At 38.2% G+C, this 25,818-nt stretch overlaps 2 protein-coding genes across 5 annotated transcripts; one reads left to right on the plus strand and one right to left on the minus strand.

Annotated features, from left to right (window-relative positions):
* Nucleotides 1-3,297: 3,297 nt before the first annotated feature.
* Tmtc3 (Transmembrane O-mannosyltransferase targeting cadherins 3) lies at nucleotides 3,298-18,489 on the plus strand. 2 transcript variants are annotated; one of them, XM_065478707.1, is made up of 13 exons: nucleotides 3,298-3,542; nucleotides 8,799-8,997; nucleotides 9,391-9,527; nucleotides 10,797-10,878; nucleotides 10,943-11,158; nucleotides 11,268-11,440; nucleotides 11,967-12,374; nucleotides 12,770-12,988; nucleotides 13,052-13,145; nucleotides 13,206-13,423; nucleotides 13,484-13,556; nucleotides 14,156-14,626; nucleotides 15,839-18,489. In XM_065478707.1, the coding sequence occupies exons 2-13, from the start codon at nucleotides 8,800-8,802 to the stop codon at nucleotides 16,118-16,120; spliced, it is 2,571 nt and encodes an 856-aa protein (XP_065334779.1). In that variant the 5' UTR covers nucleotides 3,298-3,542; nucleotide 8,799; the 3' UTR covers nucleotides 16,121-18,489. The 2 variants fall into 2 exon arrangements, with proteins under 2 accessions (XP_065334779.1, XP_065334770.1); XM_065478698.1 differs by lacking the exon at nucleotides 3,298-3,542 and adding an exon at nucleotides 6,657-6,978.
* Nucleotides 18,490-19,296: 807 nt separating this feature from the next.
* Nucleotides 19,297-25,258, minus strand: LOC135946041 (uncharacterized). 3 transcript variants are annotated; one of them, XM_065494085.1, is made up of 10 exons: nucleotides 25,178-25,258; nucleotides 22,682-22,825; nucleotides 22,284-22,433; nucleotides 21,994-22,214; nucleotides 21,820-21,935; nucleotides 21,606-21,753; nucleotides 20,050-20,428; nucleotides 19,849-19,993; nucleotides 19,527-19,590; nucleotides 19,297-19,470 (listed from the first exon to the last, which is right to left on the minus strand). In XM_065494085.1, the coding sequence occupies exons 2-10, from the start codon at nucleotides 22,823-22,825 to the stop codon at nucleotides 19,425-19,427; spliced, it is 1,413 nt and encodes a 470-aa protein (XP_065350157.1). In that variant the 5' UTR covers nucleotides 25,178-25,258; the 3' UTR covers nucleotides 19,297-19,424. The 3 variants fall into 3 exon arrangements, with proteins under 3 accessions (XP_065350157.1, XP_065350149.1, XP_065350140.1); XM_065494077.1 differs by having other exon boundaries at nucleotides 25,174-25,237; XM_065494068.1 differs by lacking the exon at nucleotides 25,178-25,258 and adding an exon at nucleotides 24,742-24,908.
* Nucleotides 25,259-25,818: the final 560 nt, after the last annotated feature.

Raw genomic sequence — 25,818 nt, forward strand, 5'->3', positions numbered from 1 at the left:
GATTAATTTTTCGGAAGAAAATTAAAAAATAAAGGGTAATTTGAATCGTTTAAAGGTCCACTGATGGTTGGAAGCTTGGAAAAATGGCCCATTGTCTAAAATTTGCATTAATTCTCGTCTGGATCTGCTTACAAATCATTTTAGGTGTATTCTACCTAAACAATTATAATATTTTCCTTTATATAAATGTCATTTTTCATTCATGATTATTTTTGATTGTAGAGAAAGGTTTAGACAGTTGAAGATGATTTTTATTATTGTAGTTTGGACTGTTTATCATTATGTTTTAAAATTATTAGAAGATTTTTAGCAAGAAACTTTTGACTCTCTATATTTCATTGCCATAATTAAATTTGGAAAGTGATTTAGTTTTCACTTTAATTTTGCATTTCAATCCTAAACAGTATTAATTAAAATTACATCTATCGACTAGTAAAAATTTGTTTCTTTTAAATGTGACACTAAACTAATGCTCTTATGTTGTTTTTAAATATATTTTCAGCTTTATAAAATGCCTCTTTTATTTTAGGTAATTTTGCAACTGCCAACAAGCAATACACCAAAATTACAAAAACGTTTCTTAAATTGAATTTAAAGATTTTAAATATTTTACTCGTATATTTAGTATCAAAATATAAAAATTTTCATTGTAGATTTTTATGAGTTAAGGTATTTATGAAATAAATTAAGGTATTGAAACAAACAAGACTTTATTCTAAATTATTAATTAACAAAATTTCTGTAAAAATATCCCACAGCGTTATTTTTATATCCGCCTCAAAAATCCTTTTGCCGTCCACTCTTCAGATTCTCCGTCGCATCTGTGCTGCTCTGGTTCTCCACTCTCACTCTCTCCACGCACTCAAGCATTTTTCGCCGTCCTACATATATGCTGTGAGAAAGCAGGTGTCAAATTTCACAGGCAGAATTCAAACCAGTTGGTTCTTTCAAGCCTTCAAGCCTTCAAGCCTCCAAGCCGGCAGTCAGCACCTTAATTAATTTCTTGCCGGCCCCGAAATGAAATTTCCGGCGGCGTGAGTAATTATCCTCTCCGGCATCACGGCGGCGGTGGAGTAGGCAACCCGCGCGACATATGTGACCGGCGGAATGTCTGCCTTGTAACATCCGAAGAGCTTCTCGTTCAGCCGCCGCCGCCGCGCACTTTTAATTGCCAATTTAGACGTTTCGGCGGCGGCGGCGGCGGCGGCGAGAGCAGCAAGTCTCGTTGTTAATTTGCGGGAATTAAGCGCAGCCTGTCCGGCCAGCGGACTTTTGAATGCGTTTAATTGGGCCTTTCCGCCGCGCTGCCGCTCTCTTCGTGCTCTAAAGAGAGAAAGAAGATCTTTCGCCGCGGTAAACAACAAAGGACTCTCGGCTGATTAATTTAACGTCTCCTCTTTGTTCCGAGCGTATTTTTCCTCTCTATTTATTATATGCCAGCAGCACTCGACGGTTTATAAGCCAGTGCACAGCCTTTCCAAAGTGAAAAGTTGCGCAAATGAAAACTTTGCATGGATTGATAGCAGTCAGCAAATCTCCCAGGGCATTCTTTTAAGTCTGTCTTCGTTATATTCCTACATTTATTATACTCCACCGGGGTAAAGTTGGCAAAGTTACTACGGTATAGCAAAGTATTTGATTTTATATGTAAAAAAATCGATTCTTCCTGCACTCAACAGTTATCAACAGGCTGTTAGTTGATGGGGTGGATGTGTTCGTTACGAAAACATAAAAAGCTTTGATATTTTAAGAATATGAAAGCTGAGAACTGTAAATTATTAACATATCGGCGTTTGAAAAACTTCTTGCATAGTAAACAATTTTTTAGTTTGTGCTTAAAAATTTATAGAGCAGACGAACAATAGTTATTATTATTCTTGTGTTTGGACATGTTTTTGGAAATTTTCTAAAAATTTTATAAATATTGCTAATTGTTATGAATTATTTAACCTTTTAGATTAAAAATAAACAAATTAATTTTTTTTCCTAACATATGTAGACCACCATCACACCATCGATTTAATATTTTGCCCTCGGAAAAATTTCAGACGCGTAAACAACTGAATAATTATTTAAATTCAAGAAAAAAATGTTGCATAAATGCACGTGTTAGCTTTTTTTGCCACAAATTAAATACAAATATCGGCTGTTTATATTTGAGATTGACTTTTTTGGTCCATAAGCGACTAAAAACGTCGAATTCGTGGCCGAAAAGACCGACAAAAAATCGCTTGTCTAAACATTGATTGCTTTGCAGATCGTTAGCGCGGTAATGTAGATTGGACTGAAATAATAATGTGTTTTACCAAACATTTAGCTGCAAAAATGCAGGAACCTGGTCTGACTGAAAGTGAAAATTTATTGGCCGAAAGAACTAAGTAAATATTTTAGTAATTTTTTTCCTCGAATCACACTAAGAGTAAAACAAAAAAAATGTTAACAAGCACGTCGTCAATTATTGACTTCAGCCGGAGTCTGGCTCAATCGTTTGTCAAACAACATTTTTTCTCCAAACAAGAATAAATATTCATATATTCAGAAAATCTTTTCTGCGCCGCTTCACGATGTTTTTGTGGCCAATTTGAGCCCTTTTCATCGAGATCTATCCAACGTTGTGTTGCTTTTGACAGGCTGTAGTGAAATATCACAATTCTCAGTAAGCAAACAGAGCTTGCCATTAAAAAGCACCAAAATTTTTAGCTGATTTTCTCTGAATTTACGAACCTGCCTTTCATGAAAAATATTGTATGAGGTTCAAATAATAACATTTTCCAGTGCTAATAATTAATATAAATCCAAGAAATGAGGAATTTAAACAATTTCAGTCATGAGTAATGAAAATAAATTAATAGTAATGCAGAAATGGCTTGGTGGAGGCCCTAACTTTGAACAAGCCGCGGGAGCAAATGAAAATCGCTGAGCTGTGCAAAGTATTGGAAAGCGTCAGATTTTGCGAAGTGGCAACCACAACTCAGGGTGTCTGGTGCGTGCGAATGACAGCGATTAGAATTTCCAGTTCGGCCCGGCCCGGCGCAGACGTTTTAATTAATTCGTGAAAAAGACGCGGTGCCACTTGCTTGGATAGCAGCTCTCAAGCAGCAGCGGCGTATTTTCCGCTTTTCCTGTGCTCCACGGCAGCGAGCAAAAATGATCGGTTCGCCTCACCGGCACCAGTTTCCTCTCTCTCTCTCTCTCTCTCTCTCTCTCTCTCTCTCTCTCTTTCTCTCTCACTCTCTTGCGCATGCCCGCTTGGAGGGAACGTGGATTTAAAAGCGGTCTGCTCCGATTGCCGTCAGATCCTGGAGAGTTGTGGCCCGGCGTGCACCCCTCGGCTGCAGCTGCTGCTAAAAAATACTCGGACTCGCAGGAGTGAAGGAAGAAGTGCTTCTCTTTGTGGCAGACACACACACACGGATTCGCCCGGCGGTTTTTGCGTGTTGTATGTGAAAAATTTCGGCCAGAATTTGCGTGTGCCATGAAACTCGGTGCTCCTGGAGCGAAGCCGTTCGCGTCCGCCGTCGGAGACTAGTCTTGGCCAACAGGTAATTACCTCCTTTCGGACAATGCGTGCCGTAATTGCCGCCTTTTCACCCGAGACCATCCCTTTCACGTCCATTGTTCGCCCCCGGCTCGAACGGTAATCAATTCCTGCCGCAGAAAAGCCTCAGATTGTTCTGTCTCGCGGCTGATTGCGGCTTTGTTTCCCTACGAGGCCATAAAATCGGTAAAATCGCACTCGCCCCCGGCAAAAGGTGGATTCGCTGGATTTTTGTGCAACCGGAGGAAAAGTAGACCGAATGGCTTGCTTTGCGTGCTACGAAATCGTTGAGCTTTCGAGTTTGCCGCGGCACTTCACCTTATCGAATGTGAAAAAGCTCACACGAAAGACGGTTGACTGGCGAGTTCGGGGAAAATCACTTTACCACTACTTTAATTTGGCCCTCAGAATGGGTTTTAAGGGGTAAAGTTTTCCGGAGGACATTTGAACAAAAAATTAAGAAAAATCGCTAAAAAGTAGATTATTCCTAAAAAAGCACAAATTCGAATGAGTCAAAATTTATAAAACTTTATCTCCAAAAACAAGTCATCGCTTTTTTTAAAATTGAGAGTAAATAAAGAAAACACTCAAAGTTTTGTGCAAAATGGCCAAATCTGAACTCCACTGGTTTATAAATCAAATAGTGATCGTAAACACATAGTAGAATTAAATTTCTGCTTGGTCCTTTCAAACATAACTCTATATTCCATTCCTCTTTGACCCGTTTTTGCGAAATATTTGCTTTCCTACGAACCCAAAATAAGCAAAAACAGCTTCCAACTGAACAAGCATAGTTGAAATTCCAGCCGAATGCGAGTTCACTCTGCGAAGAGCCTCTCAATAAATTTATCTGGATTTTGGAATGCCCGATATTCGGCGGCAAAAACCCGGGTGCCGGCCGCCGCGCGCGTTAGTAATGAAAGGTCCGACTTTAAGGGGGATGTACGAGTCGAACTAGTCGCGCGGTGGTGGCGGCAAACGACGGGAGCCCCGGCCAGAACCAAAAACTTTCCCAATTCGCACGCAGCATTTCGCCGGCTGGCTGCTTCGACCGGCACCCTCTCTCTCTGCAGAAGGAGAGAGAGAGAAAGAAAGAAAATCAACGGCCGTGAAAAGGAGAGCTCTCGTTTTTTGCTCTCACGCAAATTTCAGACTCCTCCAGGTGGAAGAGAGAGACGGAAAGTTGTCGCGCGCAAAAAAAAAATCGAATTCTCTCTGCCTCGCTCTCGCTCCCTCCACCGAATTAATCCGTTTGGTCAGTTTTTCGATTAAAATGAAAAATACATCGGGGTTTATCGTGCGGATAAATCTGGTTGTTTTGTGTTTGCCCAGCGAGAGCAGATTATATCCCCGTGCCTAATTGGATGGGGAAAACAACGGTTTGCTCAACGCAGAATTTCCGCGAAGGACACACACGTGTTTTAATTTTCTCGCTTGGGCGACTTGGAAAATCAATTGTGATAGATAACTGGGCCCGGCTGTGGAAGCTCGTAAATTTCATTGGGAAACGATAAATTGTCCGTTTTATTCAAACAAAACGGACCGGTCGGCTTCGATAACAAAAGCAGCGTCATTTATCTTGCCGCTCGCCAGGCGCGGCAGCGGCAGACATGAAAAACGTTACTTGTATATGTATTATTTCAAATTCAAATCGGACAGAAATGAAGTCGCTCGGCAAGGTGGCAAAAATAGCGTAATAATTCCAGTCGACATATTAAATTCCTGCGACACGGCAGCGGCAGATGCGACTCAAAATTGAAAATGCTGCGCCGACAACGCGCTTTATTTATAAACAGCACACACTCGAAAGTGTGCCGGTGTGCATTTTTCATTTTAATCGGCCCCAGAGCAGTTCAAGGCGCATGTTACGCCGAAAAAAGCGGCGAATTCAGCTCGTCAAGTTAGATTAATGTGCAAACGCGGGCAAAAAGTGCTGGCGGATGCATTGTGAATATTTTACAAGTCGCGTGGGGATGATAAATAATATACACACACACACGACGAGCAGCGAGACAGGCTGGCGCGCGTTTAAAATTTATCATTAAATTTTTAGCCTCATGTGTCTGCAAACAATGGAGGGATGGATGCTGCTTTCAATGCGTGCGTTCGCAAAAACAACAGCGCCGCGGCCCAAATACACACACATGTGTAGCCCCGGCTAAGGGCTATTAAGAAAATTAATTTCGCAACGTGCGTCAAAACGCCACATTAAAAGGGTTCATTTTGGCCGATTTCCGCCCCGAAAAACATAAAAGAGAATTAGGTCCGAACGGAAAACGAGTTTAGGGGATAATAAATGACAGAACAAATGGAAATTTTATACAATTTTCCTGTTTGATGAGGAATGGAAATTTTAGTCACTGAATTTCTGAGGAAAATGGAATTTTAAATTTCCTGTGGAAATGGTTTTGAATTTTAAAATTGCAAAATATTATTTGGCTTTGACAGTAATACGGGAAAACAAAATTTGACTAAGTTTAGACCTGTAAACGCAAAATGTAATTTTTTGTAAGGCTATAATATCGGAATAAACAGCTCGATGATTTTAATATTTTTCTGATTCTTCATATCAAAATATGGAATCGGAGAAGAGTTGAAGACATAGCAAATTTGCAATTTAATCAAATAATTTGTAAACGAAATCTTTGATTGTATAATCACATCGTTGGAGTTAGGTTCCAGAACTTCCTCAGAGCCGGTAAATACTGTCGAAAAGCAGAAAAAATACGAAAAGTCATAATCCCTAAATTTTCAAAAATATATTTATTCAACGTTAAATACCGGAATAAAATCCTTTAAATTTCTTCTTTCTCTTAACTTAAAACCAAAATTTTAATCTATTTTTCAAGTGTGTGATGTTTTTATCATTCCCTTCATTCCCCCGGGCAAAAGAAGCGACGACAGCAGTTTACGTTCGCCTTTACGACCTCTCAGCAGGTTAGGGTTGCAAGCACGAAGGTTAAGGGCCGAAAGGTGCGATTGTCCGCATTTTCGCGCAGCCCCCAACGCGCTCCGCACGAATGCCGAGGCGAGAGAGCGGCTGCTGCGAGTTCGTCGCGCGGCGCTGGCAGACAGAGCGACGGCGGCGCCTCTGCTGGTGGGCGGGGCAGGCTAGCGCTTGTCACGTGACCGCAGACGCAGTGAGTGTCGGACGGGAAATATGGAGGTCACTTCGCGGCCGTGCCCCGCGAATTCGGCCGTTTCGCGCGAGTCGGCGAGCTAGTCGGCGTTGTCGGCCGTGTCCTGGCGTCGGCTGAACGTGGCGTCGACGTGGCGGCGCCGAAATCGGGACCCGTGGAGCTGCAGAATCGCGTGAATTTGGTGATTGCACCTCTGATAGAAGCAGTTCGAGGCCAAGAGCGGCCGCTGGCTGGCCGCCCCACCATGCCGAGGCCGCCGGCGAACGGCCTCTTTGCCAGGTTCACCGCCCGAGTTGAAAGGTGAGCTTCAGGTCTCAGGCCGGGGTCAAGGTCCCGAGAAAGGGCTGGAGCCGAGGGAAAGGATGCTGCTGCTGCTGCTTCAAGTTTTTATTTATTATTCATCAGGGGTGGGGGGATGTCAGCTGGAGCAATTAACTTTCCGGAAACCCTTGCTTTTGCGTCGAGTGCCAGGGTGGAGGGTGGGAGACGCCGCCGTAGGTTGATTGTTGTCGGTTTTCGACAGTTAGTTAGCGTCGTTTGTTCGTGTGGACGGGATTTTTTGCTGGAATTTAGGTTTGTTTTACAATTTATGCTAATTAGAGGCTGTTGCTCGTGAATTAAGATACCATGGCATACATATTATCATGATTTAAATTCAAATTTTTTGTTGAGACTCGTATGCATGGAATTAATTTAAACCTACGCTGGAATTATGAATATTAGACGCTTGAGGAGAGTTGGAAAACAGGTTTTCATTAATAAATGCAAATAGCCGTAATTGCTAGAATTGAGAACTTGTGTCGAGGAGCTTTTTTTTAAATCGCCTTCATTTAGTCATTTAACCGGCCATGAAAATAATTTCATTTTCAGCACTTAATTTCGGGAATTTCTAGTAAAACGATTTAGGTCTGTATTGCATATATTTCTATCTATAAACACATACCTCTTTTGCTCAATTTTTCTAAATTTCCTGTTTTTGACAAGAGTTGCCAAATGGTTGAAAATAATTTGCAGTGCACTAATTTTTAAATTTTACAATTACATTTTTGCTTACCTCCCGTTTTTTTACCACAAGTTTTTAATGGTTCGTACCGTTCGTACCACTCAATTTTTACCAATTTCTTGCGCAAGAAATAAATTTATTTCATATTTCCTCTGTGAAAATCTAAATTTAGCGGTCGGACTGGTATTTCTCTACTGTGCAGATGTTTTCTTTGAAAGTGCCATTTGCTGCCACAATTTCTAGAAAGAAAATCTGGTAATTTTTCAAGTCGAGAGAGATCATGAGAGCAAATAATTGTTGAAAACTGAGGTACAAATATGGCCTGCTAGAAACTGGTAAAAATTGAAAAACTGCACTGCTTTTTTTAAATGCGGGTATTTTGCAACCCTGCAATTTTACCAACATTTTTCGCTGGGGATTTTTCACTTTTCATAATATTTAATTTTTACGTGTGTGACCTTGACTTGAAATAAAGGTAATGGAAAATATTTAATTAAAATCAAACAAATCACTTTTTCTACCCTCATAATCTATATTTTTTGCTCTAGGAAATTAATTCTTAAAGATATTGATAAATTTATAGTGGCAATGAACGGTGAAAAACATTGGCAAATAAGTGCATCCCTACCTGTCCTAAAACATCCGTCCAGCTGAAGTAAATCGCAAAAAAATGATAAAATTTTTGTTTAAAAAATTATGGTATTGTTTCCAGCCAAAAATAACTATCTATATATACAGGGAAGCTACCACATTTCTAGAATATTTCAAATACGATGTTTTCAAAGCGAAGCTATTTCCGTAAAGCCTCTAGCTTTACAGCGAATATCCAGAGTTGGAACTGACGTCAAAAACACCTACGGACTAGCACTCACTCAGATCCGAAGTGGCAATTTTATTCGTTGGATGTGCTCCAAATTGAATTCTATCTTTTGCAAAAAAAGAACAAACAAGATGTGTCTGCGCAGTAGACACTCTCTTGAATGTCGCGATTTTGCCGCCCCGCAGAGCCGTTTATTGTGTCAGCTGTGCAAAAAAAATGACAGAACATTTCCATATATTGCCCAATAAATTAAATAATTTGTTCTAATAAATAAATTTCTCGTGTTTTTCCTCGTAGAATGGGCGTGGGTGGCGAGGGTGGCCACCTGCTGGCCGCCGTCGTGGTGGCCGCCTGCGTGGCCTGCTACTTGAACTGCCTGCAGTGCGGCTTCGTCTTCGACGACATCAGCGCCATCAAGGACAACAGGGACCTCCGCCCGCAAACACCCCTGTTCAACATCTTTCGCAACGACTTCTGGGGCACACCCATGCACAAGGTGCCATTAATTATTTCTCGCTTCCTTGCACGCCAGCTAACCCACTAAAACGAAAAAGACAAAGACGCCGCCAGCCACCAATCACTTATCCAACTGCTGCTGGAATCAGTTGGATTTTTTTTTTCAAATTACTTCCTTTACTTTCTGAATGACGTCTTTTTCAAGATTATTTCCCGTAAAGATCAATAGAGTGTATATGGTTTACTAAAAAGTGCTTTATTAAATAAATTATAAATTTATTAAACTATATTTTCTCAAATTTTAGCACTTTGTTAGACCAATATTTTCCTCCTTAATTTTAAATTTATCCGTGAGTTAAATTCAAATGAACTGCGCTGTATTTTAAATAAATATCTTACTCTTTTCCTGAACCATAATTTTTTGAAATTTCAGGAGCAAAGCCACAAATCATACCGGCCGCTGTGCGTTTTGTCATTTCGACTGAACTACATGCTGCACCAGCTTGAGCCGTTGGGATACCATCTGATCAATTTGCTCCTACATTGCCTCGTCTGTTTCATGTACTTCCGGTGAGTTATTAAACCCTCTTCTATTTTTATTTACACTCAAAGTTTTCAATACAAATCTGGCTCTGAAGTCTTCTGAGAGGTTAATTATTATGATAGCTAAACAAAGCTGTTTTAGGATGCTTTGTTGCACTCTTCACAATTTAGATTAGTTTAGGCAGTTTTCCTATGAAATCAACATCCATCTGACTATTTTCCATGACATTTTGTATGGTTTTGACAGGGTTGCTTTTTCTCTTCAGTCTGATAACCTAACGTAGGTTTTTACCAGTAAATTTATTCAATATTTTGGCCAAAAAAATTAGTGTTAATCTTTTAAGATAAGTAGTGGTTCAATAATTTTGAAGAGTATAATTATTATCAAATCATTTCTGGTTTTCAAATTTTCTATAGGAATTGAAAATAGAGCGAACAATTGACAAAACGTCTCCAGGGGGTTTACATTAATTTTCCGGTAATAGCAGCTCTTATCTTCAGTAAAGTTGTTTTTGATAAGTATGGAAATCATGTGTTCTACATGAGTAGCCCAAAAACGTTATAAACTGCAAAATTATCAAGAAGAAAAATTCTGGAACACTTAAAACTAATGTATGTTTTGATTGCGAGGAGTTAAATTTTATAAAGCGAAAAAACAATCAACGTTGAGAAATGGCGTTCTTGGGCGTGAATTGTTTTTCCAGAGCTTTTTTGTTAAATATTTAAAACAGCTAAATAACAATATAAAATTGCTTTTAAAAAGTTACTCACTTTGCAATTTAACCTAAATACATTCATTTTCTTCATTTTAATAAAAAAAATTGAACAAAACTTAATATTGGGAAGGATGTGCATTAACTGACAATTGAACCCTGGGCTCGAACATGCAAATTTTTTTCCTAAAACGTAGATTTTCACGAGATTAGAAGAAAATATAACCATGAAAATTTTCAATCTAGCATAATTTACGAGTTACGAAGCCAAACATTGGTTTCATGCTTTATTCCTATGTTAATTTTTTTTTTTAAATCGACAATTTTCATCCCATGACGATGAAATTTGGTATGCAGACTTCTTGATGAGACAAATCGATCTATTTGTAATTTGTCACTGTTTTACTAAATCCAGATTGTTTAATATTTATTACGTACGGTACCAGTTAACGGCTTACGGCTCTTCTGCAAATTAAAATAATTTGAAAAAACTTTGTGGTAACTTGTAAACAAACAATGTCATATTATGATACATTATTTTTTAAGTCCATTTATTTATTGTAAAAATATTTTGTGTTCTCAGTATGTGTGCCACATTTTTATCCGAGCTGGCCAGTTTCGTGTCAGCCTTGCTCTTCGCGGTTCACCCCATCCACACAGAAGCCGTAAGTAGCCTCAGCCATCCCGGTAATGCTTTTGGTCTCACGACTCAATCTGTGATTGCTGCAGGTGACGGGCGTCGTGGGTCGAGCGGAGACGCTGTCCTCCGTCTTCTTCATCGCCGCCTTCATGTTCTACACACAGGCCACCAAGAACAGGCGGCACACGCGCTGGCGTTCGCTCATCCTCGCCATCCTGGCCGTCGCCACGGCCATGCTTTGCAAGGAGCAGGGCATCACCATCTTGGGTGTCTGCTTCGTCTATGAACTCTTCGTCATTCAAAAGGTAGCAAAATTAAAATTGTTGCTTGAAAAGTCATAAAAATTGTTTATTTTTATTGTTCCCTTGAAAACTTACGGTTTTTTTTATTAATTTTTACATTTTTGTGTTGCAGGTTCGACTACAAGACTTGATGCACACACTGAGGGCCACGCTGGAGGGCAAAAATACGCCTCTGCCGTGGTCTGTCGAGGCCAGCAAGAGGTTGGCCGCCCTGGTCGGCTCGGCGATTGCCCTTTTGGCCCTCAGAGTCCAAATCATGGGCGCGCGTCTTCCCGTTTTTACTAGGTAACATAATCTTTAATTACTTCGCTTATTATCACGTTTTTCAGCTACAATTGTCGTGTTTTAAGGGGATTATACGTGGATTAATTTAAATAAAAATTTAGAGTGAACGTAAACATTTCTTGTATCTTTCAGAAGACAAATAAAATAGCACGGAGGTGGCGAAATCTTAGTTTAGAAGGGTTTAAACTTATTCCTGGAAGCTACAAGAAAGTCATGGGTTCTATTTTCGAAAATATGTTTTTGTTCACCCTTTTGAGGGGTTTCAGTGTGAATTGATCTTGTAAAATAAATCTTGAAAGGTAGTAACTTAAATGGCCCAGAACGAGAATTCCAGAGCGAAAAAATAGCTTGAGAGGTAAATTAATAATTCAATACCAAACCTAGATTTTATCAGGACAAATATCTTAGATAAAAAAAAATTGACAATAAGAATTTTAATATCCAAACCACATTTTAGTTGAATGTCAACTGTTTTGAAGGTATTGTACGTGTGTAACCTGTTTTCTTTTTTTTCCAAATTGTGTAGGTTTGATAACCCAGCTTCGGCTACAAGCGCGCCGGCCCGCCACCTCACCTACAACTACCTGCTGAGCGTGAACCTGGGCCTGCTGCTGCTGCCGTGCGACCTGTGCTGTGACTGGACCATGGGCACCATCCCCCTGGTCAGCAACCTGAACGACCCGAGGAACGCGGCCACGCTGGCCACCTACGCGTTCCTGCTCGTGCTCACCTACGTGGCAATGACCTCCGAGAACCACCAGCAGGTGACCGCGTTGGTCATGAGTCTTGCGTTCATGGTGCTGCCCTTCCTGCCGGCCTCAAACCTCTTCTTCCCGGTTGGTTTTGTCGTTGCCGAGCGCGTCCTCTACATGCCCTCCATGGGCTTCTGCATGCTCGTCGGCTACGGCTGGTCTCAGCTCGCATCACAAGCAAGGTATGTCCTCAGAAAGAAAAGAAAATATTTTTTATATAATATTCTCTAACGCTGATCAGAAGGGTTGTGAATTTTAGCTATTCGCAAATTATCAAAATTTGAACGGTCGTTTGGAACATAATTTTAGCGAAATTACGTGTTTTTTAAAATTTAAAAGGCACTTTCCAGAATTTGTTATCAGAAATTTCATTATCTTTGGGAATTTGACCTTAAATTTAAAATTTAAATTGTGAGGAAAATTTCCTGATGTGATACACAATTTTAACATTTTTCATCAGAATATTAGCCAATATAGACGGTTTTTTGGTTAAATCCTGAACAATTTTCATAGCACTGTGACGAATTGCTTGTTTTCAGGTGCAAATATTACAGTTTTGATCTAATTTTGTTTTCAGACTGAAGAAGTTTGCCTGGTTCATGCTGGGGATGCTGGTGCTGACGCACGGCTGCAAGACTTACATGAGGAACCAGGACTGGCAGGACGAGTACACCATCTTCAGCTCGGGGCTCAAGGTGAACCACCGCAACGCAAAACTCTACAACAACGTTGGCCATGCCTTAGAAGGACAGGGAAGATTTGGCGAGGCTCTTGCCTTCTTCCAGACTGCTGTCAAGTGAGTATTTTGTTAAATCAAACAAATTTCCTTGATGCTGATTTGATTTTTTTATCTTTCCAGGGTACAGGAGGATGACATCGGTGCCCACATCAACGTTGGAAGGACATTGAATCATCTGAAAATGTACAAAGAGGCTGAAGATGCTTACCTGAAGGTGTGTTTTCACATTTTTAACCTCTAAGTGTCAATGAATTGAATTGAATTGTGTGATCAGGCGAAAGAACTGTTGCCAAAAGCGAAGCCTGGAGAGTCATACCAGGCGAGAATAGCGCCGAACCACCTGAATGTGTTCCTGAACCTGGCGAACCTGATCGCAAAGAATGAGACGAGACTGGAAGAGGCGGACATGCTGTATCGGCAGGCCATCAGCATGCGGGCCGACTACACGCAGGCCTACATCAATAGAGGCGACGTCCTCCTCAAACTGAATAGGTATAATTGATCGTCACTCTTTCCTTGTGGATGTTTTGCTAAAATGTTTATTAATCTCAGAACAAAAGAAGCTCAAGAGGTATATGAAAGGGCCCTGTTTTATGACAGCACCAACCCTGATATTTACTACAATGTGAGTACATTTAAACTTAATTTGGAATAATGTAATGAAAATATAGTAGGATTACAGAGATTTGGATCCCAACAAAAGTAACAGAAAGTAACAGACTGTTACCCTTTTTGTTGGTTCCCTATTTGCATTAATTATTTCAACACACATTTAAATACAGTATTTCTCAGTTGTAGTCCATTATCAATATACTTAAAGAGGATTGATACTGCAAAATCCGGGCAAATCATTGTTGCCAATGCATGAACTCATCCCCTAGGATGCAGTCAAAGTCAAAATTGACCTCAGTACCACAGTATTTTTTTTTAGAAAAGTTGCCGCAAAGTTAGCATTATTGTATTTCAAATGGACTGTTTCCCTACTTGAAATCTGATTTTATTTCACAGCAAATCTGCCAAAAAAATGTAGTCAGCACTGTAAATGTTTGGACAAAAATTAAAAAAAAAATATTTTTTTCTAGTAAGGTTCTTTTTTGTTATTGTTCATTATAGAACAATTTTTTTTATCGATCAACTGCTTATTGCATCAAAAATTTGAAATAATTTTCAGTTGTCGCTCTGTATCAATCCACATAAAACAGGAGTGATGTTTTTGCATTTCAGCTGGGTGTGGTGTTCATCGAGCAGGGCAAGTCGTCGCAGGCGCTGGCGTACCTGGACAAGGCGCTTGAGGTGGACCCCGAGCACGAGCAGGCGCTGCTCAACTCTGCCATCCTGCTACAAGAGATGGCGCGGCCAGAGTTGCGGCAGCTGGCCCGCGAGCGGCTGCTGAAGCTGCTGACCAAGGAGGCTGGGCACAACGAGCGCGTCTACTTCAACCTCGGCATGCTGGCCATGGACGACAATGACGTGGCCGGCGCCGAGCACTGGTTCCGCAGGGCCATTGCCATGCGCGAGGACTTCCGCTCGGCACTGTTCAACCTGGCGCTGCTGCTTGCAGATGACCACCGGCCCCTTGAGGCGGCCCCCTTCCTCAACCAGCTTGTCAAGCACCATCCTGACCACACCAAGGGACTCATTCTCCTTGGCGACATTTACATCAATTTTATCAAGGATATCGATGCTGCCGAATTGGTGAGTTTTGATTTTAATAATGTGATTTGAGACTTAGGAATTTGTCTTAGTGCCGTAAAAATTGCGCATTGCTCAACAATCAAACGCGATTTTCCTTATTGCTAAAAAATGGCAACAATTTTGACAAGGAAAATTTAGGTGTTAGTTGAGGTGTGCGCAATTGTTATGGCCCCAAGACATATTTAAGTTTTTATGAGCCCTGGAAACGGTTACTTTTGACATATTTATATCCAAGGCGGATCTGTACTAAAAAATGTTAAAAATAACTTTTTTTAAAATCTAATTGAAATTCTATTTTTTTATTCGCACACTATTGGATAAATAATTTTAATCAACTATGTTCTTAACTGTTAACGTGTTAAGCTCTACTTTAATGAGGATTGATACTGCAAAATCCTGGAAAATCCTTGTTGCCCGTGCATGTTCTCGATCTCATCCTTTAGGATTCAGTTGAAGCCAAAATTGAACTGTAAATTTTTGTGAAAAGTGGCTGCAAAATTAGCATGCTTTTCAGATGGTGTGAACTTACTTGAAATCAGGGCTGGGAATCTCCCGGGGAGTTTCCCAAACTTGCAGTGCGGTGGGTTTTTTTGCGGTCTCACAAGTTTCGTGCGGTCTATTTAAAAAACCGTAAATTGGCCAGTTTACCATTAAAATAATTATATGTTAAACGGTAAATGAAAATCTGGTGTTCACACCGTTTGTTAGTTTTAAATGATTTTTTTTTTGTAAATTTTTTATTTAAATTTTGCTTAAAAAACTTGGCAAGAGCTATACATTCAAATTTGCCAAATTTGTTTGCAAACTCCCGAGAGAAACTAACCTCAAAAAATCCTGTAAATAACCGCAAGAAACCGGATCTGCAAAAAAGTATATTTATTCCCATGCCCAGCCCTGCTTGAAATCCTATTTTATTTCACAACAAAGAGGATTCATACGCTGTTGGACAGATCTTGACGAGACGAATCGAAATCTGCCAAGGAATTGTGGTCGTCGTGGTCGAGAGCTTTAAATTTTAAGAGAAAATTGGAAAATTGTGAATTTTTTACTGTAGCAAGGCTGATGTATTTTCATTTTTGCCAATTGTAGAAGAAATTGTTGATCGATCAACAAATTGCTTATTGGATCCAACCACCGATTTTCATTTCATTTATTTTAACCCTTTTCAAAATTTCCTGATGTATGTAATTAATTTTGTTAATCGTGTTACAGTGCTACAAACGCATTCTGCAGATCGAGCCGCACAACGTGCAAGGGCTGCACAATTTGTGCGTCGTCTACGTGGAGCGGGGCAACCTGGTGCGGGCGGAGGCGTGCCTGCGTCACGCGCTGCGGCTGGCGCCGCACGAGGACTACATCCTGCGCCACCTGAAGATCGTGCAGGCGCGGCTGGCCAAGCTGAGCGAGCAGCAGATCAGCGAGCAGCGCGCGCACCGCGACCCTGACTACGACAACTTCATGGCGGCCCTCAAGGCGAATGAGACGAAATCCTAGTGCAGACTTTTCGTTAGCCCCACGCAATTGTTTTACTTTTTAACCTGGCTTTCGCGCTTCTCTACGACTAGTCACGCGGCGGCGTCAAATGCTAGGTTCGTTCGGTAAAGAGGCGAAATTTTGCAACGAAACAGAATGAGAGAAAGAAAATCGCCACCGCAATTATTGCAGTAACAATCCTTTTTGTGTCGTCACCGTCGAGCCCCCGTCGGCTCGAGAGAGACACCAAAAGAAAACCCGTGGACAATCAGTTGTATTATTGCGAAACCGTGCATGACGGAAGGAACGGCAGCAGATCAAGATAGACTTCATTGACGAGAAAGATAGAGAAAAGTAAAAATTAAATCACACTCACACACGCAGCAGATGATAGAGCATATAAATTATATTGATGTTATTGTGCCTTGTGAACCGGGAAAAGAAATATTATATACCGACGAGCAAATGCGATTATCAGAGAACATGCAACCGAAATTTTTTATGTCTACGGATAAAGAGCAAAAATTATGAAGAGGGTAAATATTTTTCTATGTTGACAGAGAAAGAGTAGTGGTTGCACTTGAGAGTATATTATATGTATTCATGTTGTGGAATTAACGCTATCATTCAGAAGAAGAAGAAAGTGATAACATGCTTTTTACTTAACACAGAACATTCCTCAGAGATCGAAAGGATATGTGCAATGATCAGTTTTTAGTTTTATTTTTTACTGCTTTTTATCATTTTTAAGTGCATTTACATTGAGAGAAAATACGATGGTCCAAGCAATTACAAACAAATTGAGATGTTCTGTGAAAAGAAGTAGTTCAGTGGTTTAGCTTTCAAAGTTAGGCAGCGCTGGCAAAATCTAGAGGTAAATGTTGCATTATGTGATGATGTCCCTTATTTTCGTTGTTATTTTTCTGTAAACCAAACCAGGGCAAGTTTTTTTAAAAAATGCAGAGCACCGGTTTTATACTTAAATTTTGTTCTTGCAAACATTTATGTGAGGGTTTGGCAATAGGTGTGAAATTTGACAAAAATAAGACTGTTCTGTGTTTTTTTCTAAACCAATCAGACTTTTTACAGCAGTTTTCAGAATTAATAAAAAATAAATCTCATTTTCCGTGGCTGGTATTTCTGTTAAACGTTTCCATATTTGATCAATTTAGTTCAGAGTTTTTAATCATTGAAAACGCTAAAAATATTTTTTTAATTTTTTGACTGGTAACTATTGTTTTAATGTGTCTACAAAGGTCAAAATGGATTTTAGTTGGTAATTGCAAAATGTTATATTTTCTACTTTATATTTTATTCAATTTAAATTTTTTTAAAACTCCTTTTAATTTAAGTGACAAAATTTGCACCACTTGACTTTTCAATGATATATTTTTAATTCTCACTTTTTTAGTGGTGTTCGTGATTTTCCGTAAAAACAGCCATGGAAAATTTGCGATTTTAAAATTTCACATTTGTCTGAACGAAACCCTGAGCAAGAAAATGTCATAACTGCTGTGAAAACCCCGGTGCTGAAACTGCAGCCCTGATTTTGAGTCAAACCTGACCTATTAATTTTGTAATCTGTCGGGACATTGATCATGAAGTTGCGAGGAAAATGTTAGAGGAGAATGTTGTTCGGAGTAAGAGTATCGATGTGGTGTAAATTACAAAACAAAGAAAGCAGAACCTCAGCTATGTATCTGTGTTAACCCCGTGAAATGCAGTGCTGGATGTGTTTTTAGTTTAATTTGTAACCGCGGTGGCCTCGCCTTCTAAATGCTTTGTTAGCCAGAGTTTCGCGACACGGAAAATCCGACAGGGCCACCCAATTATTTCGGACGCAAATTGAAAAACGGAAAGCAAGGAGGGAGACGATCTGGATGTTTAGACTAACTCGGTGTACTTAAAATTAGTGTGTCAACTGTGTTGCCCGGCCGCGGCAGCACGATTGCCAACGATGTTTATGTTAGATGAAACAGAAAGAATTTGTTTGTGACTAACAGCAGAAAATCCTGTGTGTCTAACTACTGTATAAAGAAAAACAATGACAACTGCCGCAGCTAAACTGATACTTTTCATGAATTGCGAACGCCATCTGCACAATATTGGAGAATCGCCGTGGACCGAGACAATCTGCTAAATTGTTTGTTAAAAATCAGCACGATGGCAAGCAATCAATCTCGTTTCTTTCACTCCCAAGACACGACTTTTTAGGTATTTTTGGAACCCCTGCGAAAGCCAACCAATGTGAAGACAGCCTGTACCACGATCTACTTTTAAAAAATTGAGAAAAAAGCAGAGAAATTTATATTCTAATTGAAGATGTGGCACTTGGCCATGCATGTTTGTAAGTGAAATTGTAATAAAACAAGATGGAAATGGACCAATAAGCTGCACTGCTTTTCATTGATAGAAAAATCAAACATTTGTTGACATCACATTCAAGATCATCGACAAGCATAACACTAACTTCAGGGTGCGAGTAAAAACATTCAAAGATTTAAAGTGCAGAAAATCAGAAGAGGTGTCATTCAAAAGCTGAAAGCAATAAACATTCAACCTTTTTTCCTTTTTGCGTTTATCAGAGCACCTTTGTATCGGCTCTTTATACTCTTCACTTCTTGCAGAAGCATTTTAAAATTTAACACTCAGGCTTAAAAATTAAGTCACTAATTTTTTCTACAGCATTTTTTCAGTAAATTTTTTTCTTTTTTCCCTCATTTCTGATTCATTTTACCACTATAAGAAATATTGATGGATAAAATCTTACCAAATGCGAGTGGTTGATTTACTAACTTGAGAGCAAATGCATGCTGAACTAGACAGCAAAGTGAAATTTAAAGGAATCTTTTAGTAAACCAAATATTAATTTACAGTTGAAAACGGTGCTTTAAGATTCTCATTTCTTTTAATTTTCACCGACAAAATTGCACTGTTTGCCTATTGAAGGAGGCATTAATTCCTACCGAAAAATATGGGACTTAGAAAAGATCGCGAGGGGAAATAAAAATTTGCCACAGAACTATGACCAATCTGCATAGCTATTTCAAATTTAAGAGAAAATTGGCAAATTTCGTATTATACTATTTCGTTCTTTTTACTTTTTATTATTGCAACCCAAACAAAGTGCTTGTCAAGGTACTATAAAAAATTATTTTATATTTTCATGTTTTGACACAAATAATATGCATGAAAAATAATTATAATTATTGCTCCTCCTTTTATTACAAATAAATCATGTACATCAATCTCGTAATTTTAACTCAGATTTGAGCTATACCTTTCCATGGGTCAAAAGAAAATCCAACCAAACACAGCAGAAATTTCAATTAGCTAACTTGAAGTGGGTGGTGGTGGTGGTGGAGTAAGAACTGAAAAACAAATTTATTATTAAATAAGAAGAGAAATATTGGCAGGAATTTTCTACCTCTTTGAAGTTTTCCTGAAACATTTCACGGAGCACCACATCATAAGCTCCTCATATTCCTTGCCTGAGGAAAAAATAAGTAATCACAGCAAGAATAATTCCAGACAAAACAATGTGTTGTGCCACTTTTATGGCTTAAATCTGCCCCAACATGGCATTTTCCTTGCCATTCTGCTGGCGCTACGTTTGGACAGATGATGATGATAATAATAATATTAATAAGGCCAAAGAGCGTTCACAATTAGCCATAACTGAAGATGCAAAAAAGTTTTAACTTCTAACACAATTGGGGACTTAAACCTTGTGATATGAAAGTACTTACCTACAGTATAACTGTGGCTTTCATGGTTAACTCGAAATTTGATTTTTTGAGCCAAGCCTGGCGTTTGGAATGTGACATACTGGACTTCTTTGCCAGCTTCCGAGGCTGCGATCTTTTGAATTTTGGCTTTCAGAACTGGATCTCCCTGGTATTTTAAGTTAAATTTAGTTATTTCTCAAAAATTTGGAAAGTTTCATTTACCTTGAAACAACCTCCTCCCCAGTTTCCAGAGGCGATCTTCTTTCCACTGACAGCACTGAAGGCAGCATACGCCTTTGTCAGTTCTCGGTCCACTGATGCCCTGCTGTACTGCATAAGTTCATTGTTGCTGAAGTTTATGGCATCCATCGCGGCCACTTCCAAAGTATTGCTCATCATTCCAGCATGACTAGCACCAGCGCAAGTGAAGTTATCAGCGTAACCTTTGTATTGAGAGTACTGGTAGACCCCATCGATGATGATTGCTTCGTTTTCCTTCATTTTAGATGAGAAGAAACGGCTTGCAATCAACTCAGGGCAGGTGATAAATAGGATTTCCTCTTGCAGACTGCCATTTGACAGCACACCACCTCCAATGTTTCTGAGGTGAAGAAAGAAATATTAAAAATTCTAAAAACTACTCATCGTCTAAAATCAAAGTAAATGAGTTTCAAGGTGGAAATTATTGATTAAATTTACTTCATATAAAAATAATTTGATTCAACTCCATTTTTAAAAATTAGATTGAACTCCGCTGTATTATGCTAATACAAATAATGCATTTATTTTATCCTTGTGACAGGATGCGCTGCACAGGCCCACTAATGCCACTCACAAGGAAACTATACGGGTTCCAATGTTTTATTTGTTGGGGAAAATATTGAAATAGTATTCAACATGCCAAGAAAATGTCCTAAAGGTTCGATAGAGTAATAGATATCTGAAGGTTATTTTCGCTTGGGACATCATATAAAATCAAATTCATCGAGGTTTAATTCATTGTAGTCATACCATAAAAGTTGACACTTTACTTGATATAAGACGATTTCAATAAATGGGCCGTTTTATACCTTCAAGAAAGATTCCCTTAATTTTAATATTTTGCCTGGAAATTTGCTTACAAAACTCGATATAATAATGCTTTCAAAATTTTCTGAGCTGACTACAAGGTTCATGTAGCTTCATTTTTGTCACTTACAACATTAAAAAAAATGTTTTATTGATTTAGTCAATTTTCATATTATTAACCTACTTAAATATTCAAATTGTAAAAAAGAATGAAAGGTTTGGTCCTCACGCTAAAAAGAAATTTCATCAGCTTTTACTGAATGTTTGGTTTTTTAGCTCTATAATCAATGACAAAAAACATAAATAGCCTAAGACTAATCCTTGCGTGGGAATCATTTAAACGTCAAAATTACCCACAATGATCAATTTGTATCATTTAACGTTGCCTATAACCCAAATTTCCGCTATGATGTGCTAGACCTGTGATTTTTTTCCTTTGAAGTTTTTTTTATAAAAATTCCCAAAAATCACGAAGTTGTCAAATCGAAATATTATCACCGTTTTAAAAAGTTCACATCTTGGGAAGGCTACTAGAATTTAATGGTTTCGCCAGTAAAAAAACTTGAATTCAAAGAAAGTTTCATTTGATACATTAGATAAGTGATCTAATAAATCATCATTTTCCTGGATATGCAACCTCGAAAACGTGGTTTTCCTGACCAAAATTAATTCAAAAACTGCTCTTAAATAAATCAAGTAAGAATAATTACGAATGAGCAAAATCAACTCTTGTCCTGGTGTCATCAGGTGCCTTATGCTCATCAATTATTATCAAGTTGCAACTTTTCTTGGTGGAATTAGCCCAGTCCGGAGATCTACGCACAACATTCCTTTGGAAGGTTACCTTCTCAAGCATGACTACAATTTAAATTATTAAGGCGATAGTTGCATTGCAATAAATAACAATAACTGTTTAAATAATACTTTCTTCATTGATGTGAGAGGCGGCATATTCAAAGTAGAGCAGCAAGCATTTGATTTTCTCCATTTTCACACGATGTACGTTGCTCTGATAGGAGCCGTATTCCTTCTGGTAAAGACTAGAAAATTTCAGATGGTTGATAGATTGAAAAATCTAAATTACATTATTATACATACTGAGAAAAGTTGAGCAATTGCCCCTTATCATATCCACTTTTAGGAAAACAGCAAAAGAAGGAGCTGGAGAGCAGGCTTAAGATCTCCAGTCTGGACAAGATGGCAACAGACCTTTCACTCGACGAGCAAAACTTGTCTAATACGGTACCAGAATGCTTCACGAGGTCTTGCATTGCAGGCAAGATTTTATTCAGCCAGTGGCTGAACTTTCTTGAACCCCTCTATCGAATTTAAGATCAACAGTCACTTATAATCCACAATTTTGACATAGTTTATATTCTAAAACATACCATATTATCAAAGACCTCCACCAGGAGATCGAAGTTGTTCAAGCCGTCATTACCATCATTAGCACACAAGGATGTGTAGCGGATGAAATTGGCGACTTGCAAGCTGCTCCCAAAACCACTTTGAAAGCATTTCCCAATGCTCACCTTCAGCTGGAAAAAGTATAGTGAAATTATTCAGTAAAGTTCTTCCACGAAAAGCAATTCTTATATTTAAAATGTTTTAAGCATTTTTATGTGAGTATAGTAATATATAGTGATTGAAATAATTAATTTTTCATTATGCAGGGTAGCGGGTGTTAGTTAAAACGGTACGATTTTTTGTTAGCCATTTAAGTAATATCAATATTATTTGTGACCCAGTTATATTTTTATTACGAACAATAAATGTTAACACTTACAGCTATGTAATCCTGTTGTTCGGGTACAGAGAAGTTGGATGCAGCTGACTTGTCATTTTTTTCTTTTGTTTTTCCAGCATATGATGTGCAAGAAGCATTTGGAGGCCCTGAAGACGTGAAATCCATTGTGATCGAGATTTCCATCTTCAAAAAGTAAAACAAAATATTAATCAACTGCGAAGGGGCCAGCAGCAGCAGCAAAGTTTGTCATTATAGTGATCAGCCAAGTTAAAATTTGGGTCTCTCAGATCGGCTGTGTTCGATTCAAATAGTTCAATCATTATTCAATAAAACAAAAACAAAAGCGGCTATGCGATTCAGAATTTAGAAGGCCAAAATAAGTGTTTTTGTTTCGGTAGGCTATAAAGCTAAATTAACGGTGCCGAAAAACTTATGCTGAATTTCTTTTGACCAATTTTGCAGCACACAGCACTGAATAGAATAATTATTTCACAATGAGACTAACAAACAAAATGTACCAATCTGTTGATTTTATGGTAAACTCGGTAAAATCAAGCTTGTGTACAGTTCTAGTTTGAGCATTAAAACCTACTGAAAGAATGAAGAAACTCCTGAGTTTAACGTTGAAGTTTTTCGCGACATTAATGAAATCGTGAAGTTTCCAACAAGGCCAGGATATCAATATCACAAGGGAAAATATTTTTGATTTCACGCGTGGTTTGCGAAATGTGGTTAAAATAATATAATATGGGACCAAAAGACATGGGAAATTTTTAAGCAAGTGTTTTCATTCAATTGTAACTTTTGAGATGTTTCTTAAATAGGTAGACGAATCAATCGATGCTTAAATTATTGACTCTTCAGATATAAGTCCTAATTTTTAGACTTTTACAAGGATATTAGCTAATAATCAGCCGTATAATGTTTAGATTCAATATTTCTTGACCAACTGCCAGGTCATATAGCTCCATTTTCGCCATTTTTTATTTCTTTGAAATTTTAATTTTAATTAAAATGATTTTATTATTGATAACAAGACGGTTTGAGAAATCTTTAGTCTGCAAGTTAAAATAGGGACTTATAAATAAATAGGCTTTCAGAAATGTTAAGTTTATGCTATAAATTTTATACAATTATAACTATATTGTAGCCACTTAATCTTATGAATTTTTAAGTTTCCAATTTATTCCAGACCGTCAAATTAGACCTAGCAATCGATTTTCTTGTCAAAGAGCCCACAAACCAAAATTTGCAGCTAGAAATTGAGCAAATCCTGTGGCATAAGTCCATTTGTTAATTTCGGGCTCATTTCTTTAAATTTATCCAATGTAATGTAATATAATTTTAGCTCTGTGTAACTTTTATCATCTATATTATGTTTACCGCGAGCTTTATGTATACGTACAATTCTTTGAGTGAAGTGTTCTATACAGGTGGTAAAAAGTGCGTTAAATTTTTCTCATTAATTTAAGTATGTATGTACATATAAATGAATTAATTAAATTCGTTCATAAAATGACGACTGACCGAAGCCGAAACTCCCAAGGCCAATTATGTATTTATGTATATAGATATATTATGTGACACTATCATACATACATACAAGTTTTGTGTAATATTAAAATTGAAAAACTTGGATTTTAGGCAAATACATACATAATATGTACAGTAAAAATGATGGTTGTGAATATAATTATACATATTATATTGTATAATGTACATATATGTATCTGATGTTTCTAAAAGGCCTCTGCGCTTTTAAAAATGTTTATGTATAATAACACATTATGCATTAACATGCATGTTTATCATACATACATACATGTTAACGTTGATGGTTACATACATATTATTGAAAAAATACAGTTATGTTATGTATACAGATGAAACATCTCTCGCCAGTTCTTATGAAGAATATATATGTACATTCATCAAAGTATACGTGTGTGGTGAAAACTACAATAATTAAAATACGCGGCGAAACGTTTAAGTAATTTATCGAATAAGAAATAATAATTACGACGTGCATGACATGTGTGTATGTATATTTTTATCTTTATCAGTGGGAAATTATTTTCGCAACTGGGGGTAATACGTACCTATATAATTATACGAAAATCCAGTTTCTGGCTGCCTGCTGTTGCTGTCCGTGTCTGCACTGCATTACCCAATGTTAGAAGTTAGAATCAGGTATGTATGAATAGTAATTAAGTAATGTTATAATGCATGAAGAAGGAGGGAGCAGGAAAGGAAGTTGTGAAAATTCAATTGGTGAATAACCAAAATCCGAAAACGTCTCGTGAGCGTAAATTATTGTGAAATGTGAACTTTTGCGTCTGCTGTCGCAACAGTACAGTCGCACCAGACGTGCAAGTGCGCACGCAAAGTGTTAACAAAATACGAAAAAGTTGGCATGCATCATGCATCGCATTCATGAAGAATTAATTTGAACTATTTGAAGACTCTCTCTCGACCTGCTCTTGACCCATCTCACAGTTTCAGATACAAAATAAAAACAAACATACACTTACATACCGTGCATTCCTATTATTCCTGTCCTGCCAAACGCCAAACTAAAGACTAAAGACCTATGGCCATGGCCCTGCTTGGCACTTGCACTCTTTCGCCTTCGCTGCTGCTCTGCCTGTACTGATCAGCTCTAATAATTACAAAATTTTTGGCCTCTTGCCTTTCGCCTTTTCAGCAATGTCACCCTGACAGGAAGATCCAGAGTAAAATCGCTTAAACACAAAACACACTGGTTCACGTTCACTTATCCCGTTTTCTTTATTTCATTTTTTTCATTATGTCAGTTGTCAGTTTGTCGTTTGCCAGTCATCAAGCTCACGTCAGATATTAATAATTATCTTTTTATTATTTCGCTTCCTCAAGCAGTGAAGTAATTGATTTTTTTCTCGTTGCGGGATAATAACTTTTAGATTGCGCTCAACCCTATTTTTACGAAATCGTATCAATCTTTATTTTATTTTCAAATGCTTGGCATCTAAAACCGTGTAAAATTTACGTTCTATTTTGAGATCGTTTTTATTACCTCTTTTTCATAGGTTCCCAAAGTACTTTTTTTGCATTTAACTTTTTCTGGTGGAAAATTTGAGGCGTTCGTAAAATGAAGATTTATCCAATCAGAATAAATATTATGTTCTTGTTTTGGGTTT

Source organism: Cloeon dipterum, chromosome 1, assembly GCF_949628265.1.
Source record: "Cloeon dipterum chromosome 1, ieCloDipt1.1, whole genome shotgun sequence".
In the NCBI taxonomy this organism is placed as follows: Eukaryota; Metazoa; Arthropoda; class Insecta; order Ephemeroptera; family Baetidae; genus Cloeon; species Cloeon dipterum.

What these genes read in the sequence shown, in the direction of transcription:
- Tmtc3 (XM_065478698.1), top strand. Translation starts at nt 6,923, where the DNA reads ATGCCGAGGCCGCCGGCGAACGGCCTCTTTGCCAGGTTCACCGCCCGA. An exon ending in CAGCTCGCATCACAAGCAAG is followed by an intron (nt 12,375 to 12,769) that starts GTATGTCCTCAG and finishes TTTTGTTTTCAG; the next exon opens with ACTGAAGAAGTTTGCCTGGT. An exon ending in ACCCTGATATTTACTACAAT is followed by an intron (nt 13,557 to 14,155) that starts GTGAGTACATTT and finishes TTTGCATTTCAG; the next exon opens with CTGGGTGTGGTGTTCATCGA.
- LOC135946041 (XM_065494085.1), bottom strand. Translation starts at nt 22,825, where the DNA reads ATGGAAATCTCGATCACAATGGATTTCACGTCTTCAGGGCCTCCAAAT. An exon ending in CAATTGCTCAACTTTTCTCA is followed by an intron (nt 21,936 to 21,993) that starts GTATGTATAATA and finishes GAAATTTTCTAG; the next exon opens with TCTTTACCAGAAGGAATACG. An exon ending in CTCTCACATCAATGAAGAAA is followed by an intron (nt 21,754 to 21,819) that starts GTATTATTTAAA and finishes TTTAAATTGTAG; the next exon opens with TCATGCTTGAGAAGGTAACC.